The 26,245-nt window shown below is 46.7% G+C and overlaps 1 protein-coding gene across 1 annotated transcript; it reads left to right on the forward strand.

Moving 5' to 3' along the window:
* The first annotated feature begins 6,654 nt into the window (after positions 1–6,654).
* Positions 6,655–25,852, forward strand: LOC144732555 (uncharacterized). Its single transcript, XM_078613986.1, has 10 exons — positions 6,655–7,947; positions 10,716–10,873; positions 11,167–11,326; positions 13,352–13,469; positions 13,651–13,838; positions 15,653–15,789; positions 17,385–17,538; positions 22,396–22,522; positions 23,387–23,471; positions 24,260–25,852. Exons 1-10 carry the CDS (start codon positions 7,878–7,880, stop codon positions 24,374–24,376), a joined length of 1,314 nt encoding a protein of 437 aa, XP_078470112.1. The 5' UTR covers positions 6,655–7,877; the 3' UTR covers positions 24,377–25,852.
* Positions 25,853–26,245: the final 393 nt, after the last annotated feature.

Consider the following 26,245-nt stretch of genomic DNA (forward strand, 5'->3'; position numbering starts at 1 on the left):
TAGTGCATTGCCAAAGGGGGACTGAAAAGTGTAGTTTAGTTTCATGTATTTGGTATAGCCCTGTGAGCCATTCGGCTCTTGAATCGGGTGCAACCGCTCCAGCCCGGAGATTTGATCTGTGTGGGGAGGCCCTCATCCAGTCGTGAATTGCCAAAAGGGGGCTCTGCTCTACCTCGTACACACGTGGCTTCATGTGATCCATTCTGCCAGGAGAGGCTGCTAGCGCAAGTCCCGAATCACGATGCATCTTTAGACTTAAGTGTCCAGATTGGATCAACATTACAATAGAGTTCATGATAAAGGTGTTTGGGTTAGATCGCGTAAGTATTAATGTGGAGGGTTAAGTTTTGTTTACACAGGACTTGCTACACAATGGTATTTATTTGATCAAATCTTGAAGATGAGCTGAATTGACTACCAATTGTCATATAAAATGGTCGTGGGACAACTGGATGTTGTGTACCGAAACCATTGTGAACCACATTCATAACCATAACTCTGGATGGTGATGCAGAAGGCGGTACGGGGAGTGATGAGTGGACTGGATATTTCCATTGCGGCTGGGTATGCAGCTGGCCTCTAACGATTCCCCACTGCACTGGTGTTGAGAACCTGACTCCATTCGACAGAACATTTCAATCTAAGAATGCATTCTTTGTGATACTTTCCAACTATGGATGAAAGCGTTAATGCATTCACAGTCTGTCCGTCCGCAACATGGAGTCACATTTAACTCTATTGTGACACGTAGTAAGCTTTCGCGACAAATATTATTCGTAATAAAGGTTTCGTTGGGTTAGATCGCGTAAGTATAAATGTGTCGTAACCATCCACCACCCGACACAGCCAGTAAGGTTTGTCACGTAAACAAGGCGCCAATTAGTGACTACTTCAGCCCACCGGTGTGTTGGAGAGTAAACCCACAACATTTACAATTTTGAGTACACGACGTATCGCTGGTAATTACATCAACATCATCTGGCGATTTGACAGAATAGTGAAGCATTCCACCTGCTTCAGTTCTTAAATAGAGCAGGACGACGTCACCACTGAACCCATCAGGTGCAGAGATCAGAGGCGGGGAGTGGTTAATGTCAGACGCTGTCTTTCCGACAGACCTGTTCTTCACCTGAGGACGGCTGCTTGCGTTGTGGCCGAAACGTCGTGAGAATTGTATTTTATTGTTTTTTATTATGATTTTATTATTTCCCTTCTACGTGACTTTACCGAAAGAACCAAGAAGATGAATTCCTGCAGTCACGACAGCTTTAAATCGAAATTTAAGTGTTATGTAGACAATGGTCAACTAGTTTTTAAATATATTTTGGTAAACCTGTCTTATTTTCTAGTGTAACAAGAACTTTATTAAATATAGAAATTATAACAAAGCTTACCAGAATATCATTAGGGGTAAGTTTAATTTCTTTAATCACATTCACAAGATGTTCTGAATTTATTGTGATTGAAGATGTCCTACCGATATAGGGCTGTATTAAAAAAAAAACATATTTAGCAAATTCATTTGAGGCAGAGCCTATCGTAATGGGATACCGATTGTATGAATATTTGGTAACCCATACAGTCTAGGTGGTTTTGAGGCCCTTGGATATTGCTCAGCCTTGGGTATTAATGAATGTTTAATGATTGCAGTGGTCTCACGTTCTCAAGTATTAGTTGGATCTAGTTTAATTTTAATAGAGGTACCTTCCTCCAGTAAATATTTAATTGTATTATTATTTTAATCCGCTCGTCACATCACTACAGTTGTGCGGCCTTTTTCAGCCACCAAAATTTGGATACCTTTATTTGATCGAAGTTCTCTTAAGGCCTTTCCTTCGCTCAAGCTAATAGTTATTTTTGCCACTTTGCTATTGTCAATTAGTTTGGCAACCTCGTGCCGAATCATCTCTGCCTCATGTGAAAGGTGTCGTACCGCTGATTCCACGTCAGCAATTGTCTCATCTACTGGAATTGTACGTGGGGCAACAACAAAGTTAAGACCTTTAGAGAGGACCAATACCATGTCGCTGGTTAAATCAAGTGTTAGTTAAGTTAATTCGTTTTATTTTTTAATCGTTCATTATTAGTTGCGAATTCTTTGTTATGAAGTCTAGAAAATATTAATTTGTTTAGTTTTGGTTATCCGTTAAATGCATAATTATCAGCCGATTGTTGTTATAGTGTCGATTATATCCCAATCATGTATGGATACACTTGCTAATATGTAAGTGTAAATGCTTTAGAGAGTCATAAATGTGAGCCAATTCACTCCTGTTGTGCTGTATTTTCTCTTGTAACAATACATCGCTAGCTTTGTGTAGTATTTGGGTAGCTTTAACAGACTTTGAGATGTATTTTTTTAAACTGCGATTGATATTACCTTTGAGTCTCTGCGCCTTTAGAGGAACGCCAGTGAAGACATCCATTTTACACGCTTAATGCCGAGTTTCTCCAATTTTCTGATTTTAAGAAATGTATCCTCCCAATAGAGGTTGGTCAGTTTAACACGTAAGCTTTCACGACCAATATTCTTGATAATAATATTCAGAGTAAGAGGCACGGTACACAAAATTCAAAAACTAGTATCTTGTACTGAACATGATTTGCGTAAGTTATCAACAGATGTGTATCGGATTAATTGCTTATGTGGCAGATGCTAAATTGGACAGACGGGATGCAACATTAGCGTAAGACGAAAATAACACCAAATAAATATCAAATACTTTCAAACAAGACTATCGGCAGTTGCAGAACATGCTTGCCAACAAGGACACTCAATTTATTTTGATGACATTGAAGTGTTGTGTAAAACTAATTATTACTGACTGAGACTAATTCGAGAATCCGTTGAAATTGAGGGAAATACTAATTATTGTAACCGCTCTGACAACTACAGCTTTAGTGTGGCCTGGAAGCGTATTGTTAAGTAATACACATTACAACTGTATTCCTTATCAAGGAAACACATGCTAATTAACTGATTAATAATCTTTCATATAATTACAATAACCACCCCGCCTCTGATCTCTGCACCTGATGGGTTCACAGTGATGACGTCAACTTGCTCTATTTAAGAACTGAAGCAGGTGGAATGCTTCACAGTTCTGGCAAATCGCCCGATGAGGCTGGATGTTGTGCCCAGCGAAATGTCGCAGTATGCAAATTGTAAATGTTGTGGGTTTACTCTCCAACACACCGGTGGGCTGAAGTAGTCACTAATTGGCGCCTTGTTTACGTGACAAACCTTACTGGCTGTGTCGGGTGGTGGAGGGTTATGACACATTTATACTTACGCGATCTAACCCAACGAAACCTTTATTACGAATAATATTTGTCGCTAAAGCCTACTACGTGTCACAATAGAGTTAAATGTGACTCCATGTTGCGGACGGACAGACTGTGAATGCATTAACGCTTTCATACATAGTTGGAAAGTCTTCACAAAGAATGCATTCTTGGATTGAAATGTTCTGTTGATTTGAGTCAAGTTCTCAACACCAGTGCAGTGGGGAATCTTTAGAGGCCAGCTGCATACCCAGCCGCAATGGAAATATCCAGTCCACTCATCACTCCCCTTACCCCATTATCGTCTTCCGCATCATCATCATCATCCAGAGTTATGGCTATGAATGTAGTTCACAACACTCGTTTCGGTATACAACATCCAGTTGTCCTACGACCATTTTATATTACAATTGGTAGTCAATTCAGCTCCTCTTCACGATTTGATGAAATAAATCTCATTGTGTAGCTAGTCCTGTGTATTATTTTATTATGTTTTATTTTTATTATTTTATTACTTCCCTTCTACGTGACTTTACCGAACGAACCAAGAAGATAGTGCTGTGTAAACAATACTTCCCACCACCATCGTAATGTGAAATATCTCCACCCTTTGAGGGTTGATTACAGTAATATGTGCCAATGGTTTCCCAGGTTCTTGTCACAAATATTTGTGTAAAATCAACAGAAATAATAAAGTAAATTTCAGCCCTGAATCAATCCACTGCTGGATGAAGCCCTCCCCCGCGTTGTGTCGGTCGTGGGTGTTGTCTAATCATACTTCGCCATGTTTGTCATTGCGGGTTAGTAAAAGGGGTTAGGGTGGTGATGGCGGCGGTGGTGGAGACCCGGTCTGAGGTACGGCTCGCGCCTGGCGTTATCCGTGTCTGGGCATGAAACTCGGACCACCGCTTTACCCGGCGGACATCACGCGGGGTGCAGGAGTTCCACGCCCCTTGAGAGATGGCGACAGCTTCACGGGAGAGGCCTTCATCCAGCAGTGGATTGATCACGGCTGATCATGATTATGAACCCTCAATGTCTGAAACGTTTATCTCATGTCTATGCATGTCTTGTAAAACAATTAAAAAATTCACGACGTTTCGGAAGCAACACAAGCCTCCGTCTTCAGGTGGAACCGTCACAGCCACGACAGCTGTATCAAGTAAATGAGAGATCACAATAAATACTACCCCGTATATATAATGGTTGAGGGGGGAAGGGCCAGGAACGGCACACTTTTTTTATTAATATGGTAAGGTGAGGCTTAAGACCAAGAGTAGATTGTATAACAAAGGACTGAGCCTTTGTTATGGAGAGGTGCGAAACGTCGTGAATTTTTTAATTTGTTTTATTTTACTTTTATTAATTTTTTTTTACCTACGTGACTTTACCGAAAAAAACCTAAGAGTATGAATCCTTGCAGTCACGAAAGCTTCAAATCTAGAATTGTAAAACAATGTTTTGGTAATTAAGTAGACGATAAAAAAAAATGTGTTCCACCACCGCGCCGTCGCCTCCACTACTGCCCAAAGCTTTCCCTGGAAATAATGTGTAGACTGTGCCATATCGCCCCATCTCGTGCACCACAACACTCGCAACCAGTGTGTTGGCCCAAGTAATACGAACCCCAGAAAACGAACGAATTCCCACTGACCGCAAGGACCTAATATTAGACACGAATGCGTGTGCACATATTAAGGCACTAAAATTATGTTTACAGGAAAATGATTTGGCACAATATTGAGTCAGGCTCGCAAACGATATCATTAAGTGACGAATGCACAGAGATTGTTTGTATACGTAATGGACTTGGTGGAACCATGGTCGACTTTGGAGGGCGGCACGGGGGGCCCTTATCATTTTCACAAGTACTTTCCACGCCATTAAATGCATAATGGTTTTCTAGGAATTGTTGGGTGTCCACTGGTAGTATGAATGTTCGTCAAGCCCAGGGTTTGCTAAAGATAGTCCGGCATGGCGTGGGCTTGTTGCGCCTTACGTTCCACAGGCAGCGACAGAGGAGTAAGTAAGTAAGCCCAGGGTTATTGATCCTTTGTATAAGAAGTTATGTGTGCCACCCACAACTGGATTGGGACAAGGGGGTGCAAATTTGGAATGCGCAGACACGAGCTGATTTAACATCTCCCACTTGATATGAAATAGCCAAACGGTGTTGGGATAATTGTAAACTGTGGCAACCCGTTTGGAATGCGGCGGAGCCCTTGGACCGGATTTGAAACTGAGCTGTATCCGTGAAGGGAGCAGCAGTGGAATGAGTAAGAGCTGTACGTACACGTGACCCATCCCCAATGATGGTGAGGACATGTCAGTCTTACGATGGTTATGCAAACGTTGTTTATAGTCAACAAGTGCCCACCGGCACGAGTGTAGTGACATCGTGGATGTCACTGGGTAATGCCGGCCTTAGAGATACACGGCGTGCGATGCACTTTCATCGCGGACATCGCGTACATGCGGGTGTAGTACCAGCCCTAGAGGGGCCCGGCGAGCGCTGGGTCATAGCGATCAGTGGAAGGATAGAGCGTTCCAGACGGACGCAGAAGCGCGCCCGAAATCGCGCGATGCGTTCACCGCCTTTGTCCGATGGGTCGCCCAAAGCCGCTGCCCTGAGGATGCCCGGAGTTGGCGTGATGAATTCTGCTGCCTGACGAGATCGTCGTCATGTGGAGTATCATCACGGGTCTGCCTCACAGCACAATGGCCTCAAGTGGTTCTCGCTGTGTTCTACTTATTGTGCTGGCTTATTGCGCTCGAGATTAGATCTCTAAAAAAATACCCAGGCGAGTGATAGCCACATATGGGTCCTTGACCCTACTCCCTTTACTGCTCAAAGTAAGAGTGAAATGTGGTCAAAAAGTCTGAACCGCAATGGGGGAGGACTGAAACCACCAGCGGGATTGACAAAACACCGTAAATAATAATAATAGCAATGACTTCCATGCTCGTAGTAGTATATAATACTCATAGAAACAATGCGGAAATTGCCATTTGCTATCCAAACGCCAATTTAGGCGTTTCCAGGAGGGGGTCTTCTCTTGCGGCTGCTACGTTTTTGGTCGATTCCGTTCGTGAAAGCGTTTCGAAAAAAAAGAGGGAAAAACTCCACCAAAAATCACACACGTTGTGTAAGAAGAAGTAAATACGAATGAATAGTTTTTGTAAGCGACTGGTCGTGGTGGTGGTGAAACGCTGTTCCCCTCGATCTCGTCCACTGGCACGCTAGCAGCTGCTCGGGCTGCGAGATTTTGTAATGAGATCCGGAGGAGCTCAAGGAGTGGAAGTGTGGGGGGGTTAAAAAACAAACCGAGCTCGTTGTTGAACTGCCGCAGCCCACATCCTGGTAGGCGTGCGCGGTTCACAATTATAAAAGAGAATGGGTTAAAGCATTTTACTTTCGGTATGTATAGCGGTCACCGGACACGAGAAGGTAAGAGCTCATTTTGTGGTAAGCACGACGCACGCTTTTGTTCCAGGCACTGCACGAAACGTTGCCTGCAATTATTATTTTTAATTTGTATTCTTCTTATGGAAGTGTTATTGATGAATGTGTTGAGTTAATTTTGTGTACGTGTGGGAGTGCGTTTGCGTTTAATGTGACTTTGGCTTTTATCGGGTGATTCTGTTGGGAAGGAGGTGTGTATTGTTGTGCGCTGTGTGCGTGTGAGAATTCAGGAACTTGGAAAGTTGAGGGTTAATTTTCTTTGATGTAAATGAAAATGCACCCAACTGACATTTCTGTAGGTCACATTGAATACAGCAGCAGCAGCACAGCTTTTTGTAACGCCAGTGAATAAAAAAAAAATTAATTGCCAAAACTTAAAATAAAAAAACACAACACACAGCAGCAGTGCGTAAACACGATGTTACTCGCCGCCGACGATGTCAGCCGTGCCTGGGATCCAACTCGTGCCGCCGGGCTATGAGCGGTGATTGCTGCGTGGTGTTTGGTGTTGCTTGTCACATTTGCCCATCCAAAGTTGAATTCCTGAACACATTGTGTTGCCGCCATTTGGGAGCACCTATTGTCTATTTTATATTCCTAATCACAAGATGCGGCGTCTCTATGGGGTTTGTTTTACGGACGTGATATTATTCCACGTGCTCAAATGTTACCGCCCTTTCTCAGCCTTTAACCCAGACAGTACAAATGCATTATGTAAAAAAAATACCATAGTGTAGGTTAACTCACATGTTTAAACCGCTTTTCTGTAATAACGATGACTCACTAATATCACTGCCCCCGTGAACTTCATTCGTGGATTCCACACCCATGCCGTAGGGCACGCTGCACATGGCAGTCGTCCCGTCCGGATTGTGTTTACCCATCACCGGATTGTGTTCACCCATCACCGCACTGTTCGACTCTGCCAGGCACTCCCGCCGCCTCTCTGCCCAGCGGTGCGAGCACATCGAGTGTGCAGGCAGTGCATCTGCGCCGGGCGTCCAGGAAGCCAGAGGAGGAGCCCCCCGGGGTGTCGGATTACCGACGTGGATGACTAACAAGTGGAGATTCAGGTTTTGCGCTTCACTGGATTCCTGCTGTGTGTGTGTGTACGTGATAGAGGAACGCGATGGCCCCGCGCTGGATATCGCTGCTTCTGCTGCTGCTGAACCTTGCGGCGTTGGGAACGTACGCTGATGGTAGGCGTGTGTGGTGCGTGTGGATCGAGAACGCGTGAACCGTTTGTGAATCTGGGCGGCAGGGTGGCGATGATTGTGCCTCGAAGCAAGAGGAGGCGTCCTGGGTCGGGTTGCCAACTCCGGCGACGTTCTGTGTGCAGTTTCTATGTTCTTGCCCATATTCTGCGTAGGTTTCATCCGGATTCAACAGTTTCCACCCATAGGTATTTATTATTATAATATAAATACGTACACGAAAAATAAGATGTTTTAGCCCTTCTGGTAATAAATCAGGCGTTAATATGTTCAAACACCTAAATATAAACCTTTTGCAAGGAATAAAGTCTGCATTAACCACGCGTAGCTGTGATGAATATGCAAACAAACATGCTCTTAAAACACTGGTCGACAATTTTTTAGACGTCTGCTTCAGAGATGAAATGTGCTGTTTATCGTGGATTTTGATGTGCTGAATTCAAATATGACAATTAAAACAACTGATTGGCTACTGTTCCGCAGATATTTACGTTTTTACATTTTACGTCTATGTAAATGTGTAGATATAGTTTTACTCATAAATTGTAAACCGATGTCTTTTCACGTGTTTATGGTTGCTTTACACAGTAACATGTCACATGTCCTGTTCATGTAACACTTAAAATCAGCAAAACGGTTCTATAAATAATATGTATTATGAAACAAAAGGCAAACAACTATTATGTATATATAAGTAAATGTCAGCAGCATGGGCTACGCCCATTTCAAACCTTTATTAATAGGTTGCCTTTAGAAGCTAACCCCCTTTTCCTGATGACGACCGCTTGTGTTGCGATCAAAACGTCGTAGTTTTTTGTTATTTTCTTTGAACCTATCTACGTGACTTTACCGAAAGACCCAAAGAATATGAATCCCTGCAGTCACGAAAGCTTTAAGTCAAGATCCTTTTGACGGTCACGGAACATGGAAACCCTAACATCACCTGCCAGGAGATTCCACTGCTGTAGTCTGGAGCCCATCAGCTCTGCCTTGCTCTTGGGCAGTTCCAAATCCCTGACAAGTTCTTTCAGGTCACCTTGTGTTAGGAGGTGTGCTTCAGAGAAGGAGGATGGGAGAAATCTGGGTCATGTGACCTTAATGGTTGAGGACCAGAAGTTTCATCCCCTTCCTCGTCTGACTCAAGTGAGAATTATTAATGCAAACTTGATTCCTTTCAAAAAGGTATCTATTTGGCGTTTGAACATCTTAACACCTGTTTTTATGGCATAAAAGGGTTAAAGCCTATTCTTATTTTTCACACTTTGATACTGGCAAACATTTTCCCCATGGTTATCATACTACGCATGTATGTAGTTGAACTTCTTTCGCACCGTACGTAGCCAACCGTGCTAATCGGAGGTGCGGGGGAAGATCAACAAACTAAACACAAAAAGTAGATGTGACTGGTGTTGCGATTCATGATTACAGTTTACTTTGGGTTAGATCGTGTTAGGTATGACGTCAGTTACTTAACGATAACCTCTCTACCACCAGACAGCACCAATCAAAGCAGGTTGTCACGTGGGTCAATATGCCAATTTATGTTTTTTCCCCCAGCAAAACCGGAATGTTGAAAACCAAGAATAGTGAAGGGTGAAGGGTTATAGTTCGGCTTTACTGGCAAAATACGTAATTATTATTGATACTTAAAAAATAGCAGCATGTGAGACAATGAGGAGACAGATTTCTCCTCTTGTATGAGATCACCGTGTGCCTCGTGGCTTTGTCTGTCATTCACGCGTTCATACTCAGGCCAGGCTGATGCGTCGGCGAATATTGATTCTTGACCCAAACGATGCACATCGTCCCATCATGCGCGGTGGAAAAGAAGTCCAACATGCATGCTCCAAGAATCTCCCCTTAGTTTTAATGCAAATTGCATGCGAATGGTATTGTGATGTTGGCACGTAGGCTTTCGCGACCAATATTATTCATAATAAAGCTTGTTGGGTTAGATCGCGTGAGTATAAATGTGTCGTATAACCCATCACCACCCGACACGGCCAACCAGTGACAAACCTTACTGGTTTGCTGTGTCGGTTGGTGTCGGTATTGTGAACATTAGGTCAATAATAAATATAATAACCGATACGGTGCAGGGAGACGGAGGATGGAGAGAGAACGAGACAAACGAAACGGGACAACGAATTGAGTGAGGATGAGTGGCAGACGAACATGCAGCACAGACGAGAGAGGGTGCACAAAACAGAGTGCGGGATGAGACAAAACGACCGGGCACACGAAGGTGCCGGCGTGACATTACACGAGCAGCAGGCTCACGGCCAGGGCTGTGGTTCACCTTTGGGCCCAGGTGAATTTGAAGTTTATTTTAGTCTTAAATTGGGTGAGCGGAGAACTCGCACAATAACAAAGTACAATCATGCAAAGATTCGAATTTGGAGCAAAAAAAACCCCACGATTCCCGCTCACGGCCGCTACCGGTGACGATTATCTGAATCGGTCCTGGGCCTCCCCTAGGTCGACTCAGCCTCAAATGAGTACCTGGCGCAATGTGTAAACATCGCCACTGGGGGAGACAAAGGGGGCCGAGCTTGGTGCAGGCCACCCACCCCCTCGTGTGCCAGTGCCGGCCTTCAATAGGGGCTCGCTAACAGCACTTGCCCCTACAGTCTGTTAGAGGCTTTACGAGTGGGTGCGGGGGGGGGGGGGTCTTTTCGTATTTTTGTTGTGTTGGTGTGCACATAAAAAAGGTGAGATTGTAATTTTATTTTATTGTGTGTCCGTCGTTCCAGTTTCTCTGTCGCGAGAGCCAAGAACGCGAGCCCAAACAATGCCGATCTTCTACAAGTTCACGGTCACGGAGAACGGGAATGTTGGGCAAAGCGAATTGGTCTGCCCGTGTTTTTCATTCCTGGGATTTCAGGATGGAATCAACAAAATTGATTCTAATGTAAGTGGCAGCTGTGGTGGTCGCGGTGGTGGTCGCGGTGGTGGTGGCGGTGGCAGTGATGATAACACTGTGTATTACTTTAGTATAAATACATGTTCATTTTGATTCATATGTTTTTTTTCTTCTGATTTTATGTAAACGAAAAGACAAATATCACTCTCCTGCTCACATGACAGGCACGCTATATATAAGCTGTGTAATTAAAACGGGACTTATGTGATCATAAATGCATGCACTTGTTGTGTTAAAGGCTAGCAATGCCCGTGGCCATGTTGTGTTTTATTTTGTTGCAGACTCATCTACCTTTCTGCCATGACTATGACCCTAGCAGAAACTTGACCCTCAACGTGCTCTGCAAGGATGCGGTGGAATGTTTCAACATCTATTATGAAGACTACGACTATCAGGCTTCCAGTGTGCTGTGGAATGAGACGCTCGAAATCAGGGTCAAAGGTTCATATCCAATTCCGAAAGACGCACTGAAAGCTCTTTTTAAAAGGGTCTTGACACGTTTTTTCAAGGGGGGGGGGTGATTATATTGGCGCTGTGTCTGTGATCTCATTTTAGTAATTTCCAGGTAATCTTTTAGCATTGGGATATTTCGCTAATGCTGGTTACTACTATTTAATTTTACGAGGTAAGGCCCCACTGAGCTATGGAGCTTTTTTTTCAGACTACACCTGGCCAACACAAATGATAGCTCAACGAACGAAGTGGGCTCATCATCACGCGGACACACATTTATCTGACGCGATGAGGGCACGACCGAGGGTGAAATGACCGCGGTGAATGCACGTTCAATCCTTCGGTGGTCAACGCTGTGGTCCGACCTTTTCCGCATTGGTTTGTGTCCTGTTACCACGTGACGTTATCGCTGAAGTGCAACAACAACAACAAAGCCACAACTTCTTACGTGTAATAATCAGCAGCAGCAGCAGCAGCAGCAGCAGGAAGCGTTGTGCTTTCCACTGCTGGATGAAAGCCTCCCCCAAATGTCGTTTCCATCACTCGCGGTTTCCGCGATGCCAGAATATATTTCAATCCTGCACGTGAATTGATTTCATCATTCAATCTCCTCTGTAGTCTTCGTAGATAGGCCACGTTCCCTGCTATGGCTGTCATTCCATCACCGATCTCACGAAATGGTCACCATCCCTCTTGGACATCCGAATATGTATTTATACTGTAGGGGAGGGTAAGAATGTTAAAACAACAAACAGTACAAACCACACGATAGGAGTGCAGAGTACAAGAAATTTAAACAAACCACCCAAACACGTACAAAGACAACACTGAACCACCCGCACCCTACCAGGCAAAGCCCACTGAGGTATGAACTTATTTCGCAAGAGCAACCTGGCCACAAATGATAGCTCAACAAAGTGGCTTATCATTTGGACATTTAAAACAGCAAAATAATCAAAAGGCATTTCCAAATGTGGAGGGAAAAAACAGAGGACCGGGATAAAAAAATCCACTTGACCACGGGGAGAACACGCAAACTCCAAATATGCAGCAGGCGTCCGGGTCGGGATCGAACCCCCGACCTCCTGCGTACCAGGCGAGGAAGATGACATCTGACCACCGTGGCGCCCCTTGTAGTATTAGTTTCCTTTATTTCACCCGACATTTAACCACGAGATAAAATGTAGATAGAAGAGTGGGAGGCATGAAACAACATCGCCTGTTTTGCAAAGGCGATCTGGGTTACAAGAAGTTGTTTTGAATCAACATAATAATTAAAACATTCTCAATATAACAAATCTAGACAATGCACAATGATCTTGTATACATTTGAAAAAGGCTAAATAAAGAAGGAGATTGCACTTTAAAATTAGAAGTATGTAAGAAATGCACATAAAATAATTTCTGGAAAGATATAACCATGGATGGAGCAGTAGATTATCTCACCGTGCGAGGAATCCTGTCGCCCGAGTTCGATTCCCGACCACCTCTAACATTAATGACAAGGGGTGTCTCAACAATCCTAGGCCCCCCACCAACCTGCACCGACCAGCGTGATGCCACGGTGGCTAGGAGATGTTAACTCCCTCGTCTGGTATGCAGGAGGCCGTGGGTTCGATCTCTAACATGACGCCTGCTGCTGTATATTTGGAGTTTGCGTCTCTCTCTCCCCGTGGTCGCGTAGATTTTTCTGCAGGTCCTTCGGTTTTTCCCTCCACATTTAGAATCAACATCACCACACGCGTTTAGTGTTTGGCTGCTATAAATATACACGTGTTGATAAACCACTTCGTTAAGCCTTCATTTGTGATAGCCAAACACTCTTTAGTAAAATATGGTCAAACCGTCCATCGTAACCAACACAACACAGGGAGGCCTTTATCCATCAGTGGCTTGACAAAATGTCTGTAAGTGTTCAAATGTTATTAGATACACGGATACAAGCATGACCGAGGTCTTAAGACACAGTGACGTGTACAACGCATTGCCCCCCCCCCCACCCCTCCAATATAGGGGAAGAGAATACAAATGTTGTTGGCTTCGACTGCAAGTACACCAGGAAGAGTGTCAACTGCTCGTGGGAGCGTGGCCACCTGGCCCCGGTCGACACCGTCTACAGGATGTTCTATCAGTGAGCACAGCGGACGCGGCAAACCATCGCTTCGACGCGCGAACGCTCCGAGGCTTGCGCACCAAACATTGTGGGTCGCCAGGAGTGGAGGGAACGCAGGAGCTGCGAGACGCGAGGCTTGACGGTAATTTTAAGAGTTGTGTTTGTTTGTCGCTTTTGCTGTCGTCTCGCTGGCCTGCAGCTACAAAGACATCGCGGTGCAAGAGTGCCCGGCCTATGTTGTCAAGTCCGGCATGAGAGTCGGCTGTCACTTGATCCCCGACGAAAGGGCGCGCTCGATGGAGCACCACTTCTACGTGAACGGCACGAGCAGCAGCAGCAGCGTCGCCATCAGACCATTCTACCTCAAGGCGTTCCCCGCCTCGCTGTGTACGTGCGGTAGTGACCACGGAGATTTGTGATCATTTCTTTATTTGAGGCGTTAGGCACCACTCACGGAACAAAAAGGCCACTGGGTGGCTAAGTGAGGGTAGGTGTGTGTGTGTGTGAACCATGCCTGTCAACCCCTTGTCAGTGCCCTACCTTATTACAGACCAACTCAGACCTTATTGGTCACCCCGTGGCCTTATAAATCTCAGCGTTCATCCTACAAAGTCCCATCACAATCGAGAAACATAAACAGACAAAACACATTCTTTGTGCGCGTATTGAAACGGCTGTTCGCCGTGTGGACGTGAAAACTCAATGTCCCTTGACAAGAATTCGGGATAAACCGCGTGGGTTGGCAGCTGTGGTGATCGCTGAACCCACGATGTCCTTTAAAAACACAAAGATTTATGGCAGCAGCGATCGTTTTTTGTTATTGTAGATCTACGCTGTGACCGCTGACTACGTAAAACCGCTGCTCACCATCTTGCATCCACACCCCTCCCGTTCTCCACCACTCGCTATTTATACCCCCCCCCCATAACCAACCCTCCACAGTCTACAGAGACCCCCACGCCTTCCCAATCACCCACCCGTTCCAGCCAAACAATCGCAGTCGCCCATTGCGATGCCACACAGCCGCACCTCTCCCTCCACGGGCCACTGTGGACACGCAACTAGCGCGGCGGCGTTCCACCTCCTCGGCAGGGGCGACGGGGCCGAGCAGAGCCCCGCGAGGCCGAAGACACCGGCGGTGCGCGGGGCGAGGTGGCGCCCTCGTGCCCCCCTCTCCTCCCCCTGCTGTGAGCGCCCGTCCCGGGCACCGGACCCAACAATGATTGAGCCCCCAGCTGCTGCCCGCTCGGTCCGTTTCCAGGACACGTTGGCTGCGGCACCTTCGCGTTCAGCCAGCGTCACCCCCCCCCCTCCATATGGAGGGGGCATCCGGGGCAACCCCCCCCTCCCACCCACCTGCCCCCCACGTTCCGCCCTTTGCGATGGCACCGAGGGCTGAATGAGCACCCAACGTCCCTCCACTGCCTCCTGTCCACAATTAATCTCATCGCTTCTTCCGATATTTCCGTTCTTTCCATCTGGTGAAACTAAATAGAATTGGCTCAAGAAGGATGGTGGAGTATGACCCCCTCCCACGCCCTCCCCGTTGTGTTCGTGTATTCGTGTTGCTCACCGTGCGGCGTCTCGTTTATTCACCGTGACGCCGAACGCAGGAGCGCAGCAGCGCTCACTGCTACCAGTGGCAAATGCGGATGTACTGGTATTGCGATCTGTAGCGTATTGGCATTGCGATCTGTAGCGTATGCAGACGACGGCCAGCCGAAGCGCTGTAAATAAGATGAACCATCTGTGCGGACCACTCCCCGGGGCACACACACGCGCGCGAAACAAAGAGCCCCGTATTGAACTTGCCGTTTTGGGAAAGCGCTGTGAAGCGAGAACTGACGACGGCCGACACGTAGTATGGGGGGGGGGGGGCTCCGTGCTCAGCTGCATCTGGCTGCCCAGTGCTGATGATTATTCACAGCACCAAATATTTGTTTAAGGCTGAGTGGACCTAGGGGAGGCCCAGCACCGACTCGGATATTCGTCACCGATGTTGGCTGTGAGTTGCTGGATTGCAGGCTTCGCCCATCGCGCTCGGTGGTGGTGGTGGTGATGATTAAACGGAATTTGAAATTGACAGAATCACGCGAACGAGTCCCAGACAAATGTTAAACAGACGACGATGCCCAATTCTATTCACAACAAAGACAGACCGTCTGGCGTGCGTAATTAATCGTCCGCATTTGTCTTTTCAGGTTTCACGGAAACCCCCACCAACCTCCACGCCGCGAGCAACGATAGCACGAGCATCAGCATCACCTGGACGAGCGACTGCCCCAAAAAATGCCTGTCGTGGGTTTCCATCGCGGACAACGTCAGCGGCAAGACAGAGGTACGGGCGGCAGTGGGGGAACGACAGCTCGGCTACGAGGCACGGAGACATCGGGCAGAGCGTCGGCTGACTGTCCACCGGCCCCTGTGTTTAAGGAAGACGCAACGACCCAGGAACAAGCGGTCGTTTTGTAGTTTACAGTGGAACCTCGGTATACGACCACTTTGGAATAAGTCGAATTTGGTATACGTCGTGTTTTTATGAGAGAGAAAACATGTCTTGGGATACGACGTCTTGCTTGGGATACGACGCGCTTGCTAGAACTTGTGTGGGTCGGGATGAGTCGCGTACAGGACCCGCGTGTGCCCCGTTCACGACTGAGACAAAGCGAGAGGGGCGGGGTGGCGTGGGGGAGAGGGGCGGGGGACGTGGGGGAGAGGGGGAGAGGGGCGGGGTGGCGTGGCGTGGGGGAGAGGGGCGGGGGGCGTGGGGGAGAGGGGCGGGGGGCGGTGGGGGCTGCCCCCATGGAGGGTGAAGCCCCGGGTCGAGGCGCGCGCGACGTGCGGGGTTGAGGCACGCCACGTGACCAGCGCAGCTGGCAGCAGCGCGGTCACGTGGCTTCTGTATGCATTTTAGTAATTAGTGTCTAAATTATTTCATACAACCCCATTAATGTATAATATGCCACGTAAAATATAATTTCTTTTCCTCTGGAACGGATTATTTCCTTTCCCTTTATTTCTTATGGGAAAAATTCTTTTGGTGGACGCCATTTTCGGTATAAGTCCCACCTTCTGGAACGAATTAACGATGTATACCGAGGTACCACTGTACTTTAAACTCAGAGTCCACATGAACTGTTGTGATTAGAACACAATACCCAATTCTACTTTTGCAATCCTGGCTTCTGGCGACGGTGACGATGGCCAGTTTACCACGGAAGCTTTCGCGACCAATATCATCCGTAACAGAGTCAGATTTGGCACGGTACATAAAATACAGGATTTAATATCTGGTACGAAAGATGTATTACCGAAGCTATCAACAGAAGGTGTGTACAGGATTAACTACACGTGTGGTAAATGTTATGTTGGGCAAACAGGACGAATGATCAGCACGAGACTAAAAGAACATCAGAGAAATATTAAATTCTCCCAAATGCAACTGTCAGCAGTAGCACAGCACGCGTGCGAACAAGGACACTCAATTGATTTTGATAATGTTGAAGTTCTGTGCAAAACTAGCCATAAATAAAAACACATAAATATTAAAACACACATGTTTAACTTGCATGGTAAAGTAATCGTATTTTTTCACTTGCTATACAGACAGATAATACGACAAATAGCTAACCTTAAACACCCAGTCGTTCGTCAACGTTGAAGGCGGTATAGTACTATAGTAATAGAGCAAGTGCAGAATCACCGAACCAGAATTCATAGCTTGAAAGAATTTGTCGCGGGGCCCTTGAAAGTGCGGGGCCCATCGCATATGTAGCTACTTCTGCTACGAGGATAATCCGGCACTACATGTGCTGTACCTGGTACAGAAATATGATTTAGACGCGGCTGAAAATGCAAGCACTGCCGAAAAAAACCCGCACAAGTCGAAAGCGACAACCGCGCGCGTCGTGTTGTTTTGCGTTGCGTGAGCAGACACGGGAGGTGAAACACGGCGCCGATGCGCTGATCGATCTGCCGATCGATCTGCCGTTCAACGCGAAGCGGAATCTCTCCATCAAGGTGCGCACGCAGGTCCTCGACGAAGATGGCTGCCGGCAGAGCGCGTGGAGTGAATCTCTCACCCTGGGTAAGCGCAGTGAATGAAAGGAACGCACGCGGACGGGAAGGAACAGGCCAAGGCACCTCCCTCCCCCACTATGCATCACGAGAGAGATTTTCGCCTGGTTGTGCTGCACTGCGGGTTGTTCAGCACGATGTCTGACGTTTCGGCTCCATGTCCCGGGAGCTTATTCAGCACGTGGAGCTGAACGTCGGACATCGCGACGAGCAACACGTGGCAGAATCCAGGGGACACATCACAGAGCTGCGCCGCATTTTGCCTTTGTTTTTGCTGTTCGCAAACACAAAGACACACTGGAGACAAGACAAAGGCAAACATGTCCGGTGTAGCCTCAACAGACTGTAGGGGCAAGTGCTAATAGCGAGTAGCACCTTTCAAGGCCGGCACGGCACACGAGGGGGTGGGTGGCCAGCACCAAGCCCGACCGCCTTCGTCTCCCCAGTGGCGATGTTTACTACACACCGCACCAGGTACTCATTTGAGGCCGAGTCGACCTAGGGGAGGCCCAGCAGCGGTTCAGATAACCCTCACCGGTGTTGGCCGTGAGCGGGAATCGAACCCGGGTCGCCAGGTTTACACCCAGACTCAATCAATAAACTGCGTTCTTGTGTTCTTTGGGTTTTTCGGTAAAGTCACGTAGATAGGTTAAAAAAAGAATAACAAAATAATAACAATAAAACTACAATTTTGTGTTATTTTCTTTTGTTATATAATAAAATAATAACAAAAAACTAAATTTTTTGTCTTCTTGGTTATTTCGGTAAAGTCACGTAGAAGGGAAGTAATAAAATAATACAAATAAAACATAACAAAATAATTCTCACGACGTTTCGGCCACAACGCAAGCAGCCGTCTTCAGGTGGAGAACAGGTCTGTCGAGAAGGCAGAAGACTCTGCCTTCTGAAGACTCTGCCTTCTCGACAGACCTGTTCTCCACCTGAAGACGGCTGCTTGCGTTGTGGCCGAAACGATCGTGAGAATTATTTTGTTATGTTTTATTTGTATTATTTTATTACTTCCCTTCTACGTGACTTTACCGAAAGAACCAAGAAGATGAATCCCTGCAGTCACGAAAGCTTTAAATCGAAATACAATTTTTGTGTTATTTTCTTTTGTTATATAAAAACAAAATAATAACAACAAACTGCTATTGTTTTGTTATTTTCTTTGAACCTATCTACGTGACTTTACCGAAAGACCCAAGTGATATGAATTCCTGCAGTCACGAAAGCTTTAAGTGGAGATGTTTCGTTCTGTGTGTTTAGTTGTCCTTCGGCGCACCCCTGATTAGCGCGGATTGCCTTTGCACAGTGCGTGAAGAAGTTCAACACACCCAGACATCCATTCAACGGCAAAGAATCCCAATGCGCAAGGTGTGAGCATGCACAGTCTTGATTTAAAGACACTCCGTGTACGCAGTGCTGTATGCAGCGTATACAATGGCGGGAGTGAAAATAGTATACAAACAGGTCACGGTGGTGATGCATATGCAATATAGCTATGCCAGTAATGCACAGCAAAGTTCACTAACCCAACTATATGTATGCCATGCAAGTGCGATGTTTATAACCCTACATATTATCTAAAAGAAGAAGATAAAAGTTAAAGGTGCAGCTGCTTAACGTCTCACTCACGTCACTGCTGCCAGAAGGGGCCCTCCTATTAGACGGAGCTCTGGAGAGTTCCTAAATAGGGAAACTTGGCCTTCTCTTTCACACATCCCCGCCTCTCACAGTTTCACACACAGCACAATCGCTTCCAGGAATCAGACCCCAGACCGCCGGTTCCCTGGCAAAGCTCTGTTGGCGAGCGATGACGCACGAGGGCTTCGCGTGGCCACTGAGCCTCCTCCTCCTCGTCGCCCTCTATCTCCTCAGCAGCCTTTGAGATCAGCTCGCGGACGGACACGCGCATCACGAATCGTTATCGGTGCGTGGGAATTTACCTTTGGGTCACCGAGCGATAAAGCGCCGCGTCACTGGCTCAGAATGTACACACAGACAAAGATCCCCCGTGTGGCCTCGACAGACTGTAGGGGCAAGTGCCGGAACGGTGCACGAGGGGGTGGGTGGCCAGCACCAAGCCCGACCCCCTTTGTCTCCCTAGTGGCGATGTTTACGCATCGGGCCAGGTACTCATTTGAGGCTGAGTCGACCTAGGGGAGGCCCAGGACCGATTTATATAATCGTCACCGGCGTTGGCCGTGAGCGGGAATCGAACTCGGCCCGCAAGGTTTGTAGCGCAGCGCTAACCGCTGCACCACCGCTCCCTACCACACACGCACGCACGAACCGAGCGGTGACCGATATTCTCTCTGACTCACCGACTGACTCAGTTACTCAATCATCTACTGACAGGTGCCACAAACACGCACGCACACTCTCGGCGTGGTCTCATAACAACTTGCAGTCGCTGCGTCCGTTTGATGACAATGACGATGATGATGATGACGCTCATCACGAGAGGACGGTGGCTGAGAGAATGCAGCTGCGACGCGGCGCGTGGCCTCCAACGGGAGCGATTCATCCAACAGTGGATAGGGGATGGCTGAATCTGACGACGACGAGAGTGACGAATGAGCAATGAATACTTTGAACAAATGGTTCGTAAATGACAGAGACGATGTTCACGGAGGCACTCAGGTTAACACGAATCGTCGTCCCGGTGTCAATCAACTGTCGAATGAAGGAATCCTTATCAGCTGTCAGTAATTGTGGCCATACTTCACCATGCCGGCCAGTGCAGGTTGGTTTGGGGCTGGCAACACCGGCTCTGTCATCGCTCACCACTGATCTCATCCGTGGCCGCACCATGCAAACCGCGCCGCCCATTAAACGTGAAAAGGGATTTCAACGAAATTTCCATTTGGCCGTTTAAAGAAAAACACGACCCACTTGCAAAACGGGGTCTTTTCGTCGAAATGTACTAAACCACACGGTCACGTAATGCGAAACATCTAGATGTAGGGACACAGAGCTTGGGCAAGAGTTGGTTCCACTGCTGCTGCTGCCACCATTCAGTCTTGTCTCTGCGGTCTCCGACACGGCTCGCGAATCTCCGGAAACCGTGGGCGCTGCATATCCCTCACTTTGTTGTTGCTGCTGCTGTCGCCTTCACTCGAGTGCACAAACGGTTGCGATATTTCCATTGAGAGGGTTTCAAGTTTTAATTCCCGCCCGCCGCCTGCCGCCGCCGAGTCTAACTGCATGCCAATACAGGTCGCCATACGTCGATGGTGATTACCTGTGATAAGATAACAGGTAGGTAACGCGATATCGAAACGTGTATTGGTTTAGCCATGTTTGTTTGTTGTAGTACAGAGTTAGACTGATGGCCTTAATCTAAGTTGTCTTGTGTTGTTGTTGGTTGTTTGACTTGCATCCCACTGGGATTTTTGCACACAGTGTTGGTGTACGGTGCTTTTTTTAGCAATATTTTGCTGTCTTTTCTTGGATTTTCTGTTTGCGCATAGTCACTTCAAGATGTTTTCTTGTTCATGTTTTTTGTTTGTTGCGGTTGCACCCGATTCAAGAGCCGAATGGCTCACAGGGCTATACCTAATAAATTAACTTGAACTTGAAATTGCTTGCACCCAAGAAACGGCAGGATGTACATGCATAATGTATGTTGATTCCCATATGAATAACCCAACCGATAATGTATATCCATCGTAATGTCTGTGCCTACATTAACCCCCCTCTCCCCCCCCCCATCTGGCCTTCGCACCTGATTGGTTGTCGCCTGATGATGCTGGTTGTAATTACTGGCGAAACGTCGTACCCGAATTGTAAATATTGTGGGGTTACTCTCCAACACACTGGTGTGCTGTACTAGTAACGAATTGGCACGCTTTGTTCACGTGACAAACCTTACGAATTGGCTGTGTCGGGTGGTGGCGGGTTTAACGACACATTCATATTTTCACGATCTAACCCAAACGCCTCTATTCAGGGCGGTTACAAGTTCAACAAACAATTGTTGGGAGTCTCCACCGCCAGCAACAAAGATGACGTCACCCACGACGTGGGGTTTCGCCTTGGGGGAGCCCGAGAGCAAGGTGACCAAGCAGGGCCAACCAGGCAAATCAGGAATGGAGCCTCTGCCGTTAATATCAATGCAACGTCTTCTTGGTTCTTTCGGTAAAGTCACGTAGAAGGGAAATAATAAAATAATAATAATAAAACATAATAAAATAATTCTCACGACGTTTCGGCTACAACGCAAGCAGCCGTCCTCAGGTCAAGAACAGGTCTGTCGGGAAGACAGCGTCTGAATGAAACACCCCAGGCTTGGAGCGTATATTTAAGCTGGCTTGGAGGGGGAAGGTGTTTCATTCAGACGCTGTCTTCCCGACAGACCTGTTCTTCACCTCAGGACGGCTGCTTGCGTTGTGGCCGAAACGTCGTGAGAATTATTTAATTATGTGTTATTTTTATTATTTTATTATTTCCCTTCTACGTGACTTTACCGAAAGAACCAAGAAGATGAATCCCTGCAGTCACGAAAGCTTTAAATCGAAATCAATGCAACGGTTGCATTTAAGTTTGTTTCTGTGCGAGCACGTGCCCGTTCATGTGGCTTTATATGTAGACACGGCCGCTGCAGGCCAGTGGGTGTTTTGCGATTGCTTCCGGTGTTAAGGTGCACAGTTTCACGTTCCGAGTTCCAAGTCTAATTTTGTTTAACAGCGTGAGAACTCAAGAGACGGGCGTGGTCACAATAAAAACAAAGTATAACAACGAAGCAAACATACATCAGAGAGCGCGTTAAACGGCTCAAGACCTGTGTTACCCCGGAGTGTTAACCTAACAAGGCGCCGTCACCTGAGCTTTTGCACGTGTCCATCGTGGAATGTGATTGCAGAACCCCGTGACCTGATGCCAGCGACTGGCCAGGAAGCAGATGCATGGGTCACGTGGCTGGCTCTGTTTATGGGACTAATGCTGCTGCTGCTGGGACTGGTGATACTGATCCTTGTTGTTGGGAGAAGGTGATTATTTGAAAAGCAACACAATTATTTTTTGGCAGGCATGTGTACCGAGGCATCGATTCCTTGATTAATATCAATCCTTAAGCTCTATGATACATGCACTAATACTGGTAGGAACGAAGTGAACCAGCCTACAATAGATTATATCGTCCGTCCGTCCGATTAGGTGTAGCAACATCGCCCCCTACTGCAAACACTTGGCAGGACCCTACAAAAACCTTTACACTCAGTGACACTTTCCTGGCTAAACAAGTGTCATAATACATGATGTTTATATTCTTTGGTTATTCGTTCCTACCAGCCCACCGCGCAGGGACCTGTTAATGTAATTCATCTAAACGCCATATAGGAGGTGCTGGAATAGGGCCTCCCTCCATCCCTTTTGGTCATGGGAGAGAGCCATGGTCAGGAATCAAACTCGGGTCCCTGAGTTCATAGTGTAGTGTGGTATGGTGCTTAACCACCACGCCACCATGCACCCACCTACCTCTAATTGTTATCAGCAGTAAACAAAAACAGAATAGTTTCCATTCACGCACATGTGGAGCGATGCCTATCTTGATATTTACGACCCTTGTGAAAATTACATGTTTCTATAACAATGTGTGAGTTACCAGCCCCCAACCGGGAGTTGAACGCACGTATTTCCTTCTGCGTGTCAAGGATCTAAGCAACGTGACAGCCAGCAGTGTGAAGCGCTGCTTGGAGAATATGTGCCCACCAAATATATTTTGCTTGATTTTTAAACATTGGGACATCGTCCTTGTGAAACATGCTCCCACATCTGATCAGCAATTTTAATCCTTGTGTTGTGTATTGAAAAGGCCAATGTTTTTTTCTCTGTTTTATCCAAACTTTCCTCAGGTGTAAGTCTGTGTTGTGGCCAAAAGTATCAGATCCGTCCGTAATATTCGAAGAACTTTACACAAAACACCAAGGAAACTTTGAGGTAATGAAAATACAATTCAATTCACATTGTGACACATCTATACTCTGTCATTGCCTTTGTAAGCTTCAAGTTGTGGTGAGGTGGCTAGGTGGTTGAGAGGTCAGAGGGCTGAGCTGACACAACTGAGAACCTGGGTTTGAATCCAGGCAGCCTCCTGTGATTAAGCCTGTTTCTCAGGTGTAGAGAGTTGTTGGTCGCGGCCTGCTCGCCAATAACCGCACAAACAACATTTATCACATTCAATTTGAGTCTGCACTTAATTTGGATAAATCCCAGCGTCAGTATTTAAATTATTGATTTAGCATGTGCCCCGGTGCAAACCGGAGCCGCCACAGTGGAGAGATGTTAACTACCTCGCCCGGTGTACAGGAGGTCGTGGTTCGTTCCCGACCCTGACGTCTATATATTTAGAGTTTGCATGTTCTTGGATTTTTATCCGGGTCCTCCGGTTTTCCCCTCCACATTTCGCATCAACATCACGCGTTTAGAGTATTTGGCTGCAATACATTTCCACACGATGATAAGCCACTTGGTTGAGATATCATTTGTGATGGCCAGGCCGCTTATGAATAAGAGCTGCGTAACTCAGTGAGTCTTACCTGGTAAAATAAAAACACGAGAAAAATGTGTCGAAAAAAAAAGGAAATCAAATGGGGCCCCGCTGTTCACTTTCCTCGAAACTCTGGGCAGCTTGCAGCCGGTGCAGATGCACCACGTGTGCGTCTGACACCAACGTCGCTGTTGCCACTCGTGTGCCGCTTGCACGCTGTTGGGATTGTGCCGTTTAGAGATGGGCTGGAGCCCCCGTGGTATCGAGCAAAGAGGTGGACTTCACCCAGGACATAAAGTTCAGCCCGGTGGAGCCCGAGAGTGAGGTGACCAAGCTGGGACAACCAGGCCAATGATGGAGCCTCTGCCTTCACACCAACGCAATGGTTGCATTTGAGTCCTCCTCCTGTGTGTGTGTGTGCGCGTTGTACACGCACGGACACAGTGGGCATGTGTATCCGTGCAAGTGGTATTCATGTCGTGGCAGCTACTGGAGCCAATAGGCCGTTTGTGATTGTGACTACTCACACTGAATGACGTACAGATTCAGGTTCCGAGTTCACGTTTATTTTGTGTGACCAGCTGAGAAAGCCAAGAGATGGAGGAGCGTAGTCCTCATTTGCAAATAAGTGACCTGGGTTGCCAAAATGGTAAAAGCTGAAACCCGGAATATGACAATGAAGGAAATATATAATTCGCAGAGAAGTAATCTATCAATATCGATTCTTAGCATCGCGAATACATCCGTAGAATTGTGCGTGTTTGAACGGAGGATTGTGATTGGTTGTACGTTCCAGCCACACGTGGTGCGCTACCATTCATTACGTCACAAAACTAATCGATTCTTAAGCGTAATCGTGACTGAATCGTGGCAGTTCATTGCATCGACAGGGGGAGGATTGTTCTCCACCCAAGGTTGCTATGCAGGTCTGTGTGTTGGACTTCTTTGGCACCGTACGTCGCCAACCGCGCTTATCTTAGGTGCGGGGGAAGGACAACAAACTAAACGCAAAACGCAGTTCGAAAGAAATTAGTTTTCAATAAAGATGATTTAAAAATGCATCGTTCCGATGGCTTCCCAATATCAGAAGGAAGAGCGTTCCAGACGGCCGCAGAAGCGCATCTGAAAGCGCCACGCGATGATGCTGCTGACCGTCTTTGTCCGATGGCTGAGCCAAAAGGCGTCTGCCGAGAGGATGAGCGGAGTTGGCGTGATGGTGGTTCATGCCCCTTGACGAGATCAGCAAGTTATATTCTTAGGTTTTTTCGGTAAAGTCACGTAGGTAAAACAATTTAAATTAATAAAAGTAAAATTAAAATAAAATACAATAATATAAAATATAGAAAGAGATCAGCAAGGTATTGTGTGCTTCACTAGCGGCGAGGACTTTGTGACGACCGCCACTTTATATATCAACGTATTCGTTCGGCTTTGTCAACACACACACAACATTCCTGCAGCCCCCTTGGAATGCATTAACCCAGGGATTGCTATAAAGTCGCACGTCTTAAAATTATAGTCCTTTGCATTATAAATGTTATTTTATAATGCGAGTTTGTCTCTTGACATGCTATCATTGGTACGTGTATTTTTTTCTTAACAAATGTAAGTAATGCGTATTGAAATTATATTAACATTTGCATATTATGTTTTTCCTGAATGCAAGCATATACACTGTATGTATATCTATGTAACACAACGTAATTCCTCATATCATTGCCTGACGATGTGCTTCATTATAACGCTTGAATGTCTATAATGAAGGTATGAAGGTTATTAAAGAAATAGTTTTAAACAGTTTGACCTCGGTTGATAAAATGACGAAGGCAAAGATCCCTCGTGTAGCCTCTAACAAACTGTTCGTGCTCGCGTGCGGCGATTCTCCCACGACGCGAAGGGTTTCGGGAGCGAGAGTTCGTGCAGCTTTTGCAATTCCTTCCACCGTTGCCCGGAACATTGCCATTGGATGATGAATTATATACCTTTACGTGCAGCCTATAAACACATTGCTGCGGAGGGAGCTGGTAGGAACGTTGGGTTGCTCGGTCAATGGCCAGGGTCAACGGCGGCGTGGTGTATTCCGCAAATATGGCCGACTGTGAGGGCGGGCACAAGCCGGCGTGAGTAGGTTAAACGTTGAGTTTTATAAGGGCACTACGGGGTGACCAGCCCCTCCCCACCCAGCCCCACCTCTCCCACCCCCCACCCAGCCCCACCCTCCCCA

The sequence above is a fragment of the Lampetra planeri genome, chromosome 43 (assembly GCF_965212315.1).
Source record: "Lampetra planeri chromosome 43, kcLamPlan1.2.h2, whole genome shotgun sequence".
NCBI classification, from domain to species: domain Eukaryota; kingdom Metazoa; phylum Chordata; class Hyperoartia; order Petromyzontiformes; family Petromyzontidae; genus Lampetra; species Lampetra planeri.

Bases quoted from the DNA above. Each gene is read 5' to 3' on its own strand.
- LOC144732555 (XM_078613986.1), top strand. From the start codon at position 7,878: ATGGCCCCGCGCTGGATATCGCTGCTTCTGCTGCTGCTGAACCTTGCG. The intron at 15,790-17,384 runs GTACGGGCGGCA...TTGCGTGAGCAG, and splicing joins ACGTCAGCGGCAAGACAGAG to ACACGGGAGGTGAAACACGG. The intron at 22,523-23,386 runs GTGATTATTTGA...AACTTTCCTCAG, and splicing joins ATCCTTGTTGTTGGGAGAAG to GTGTAAGTCTGTGTTGTGGC.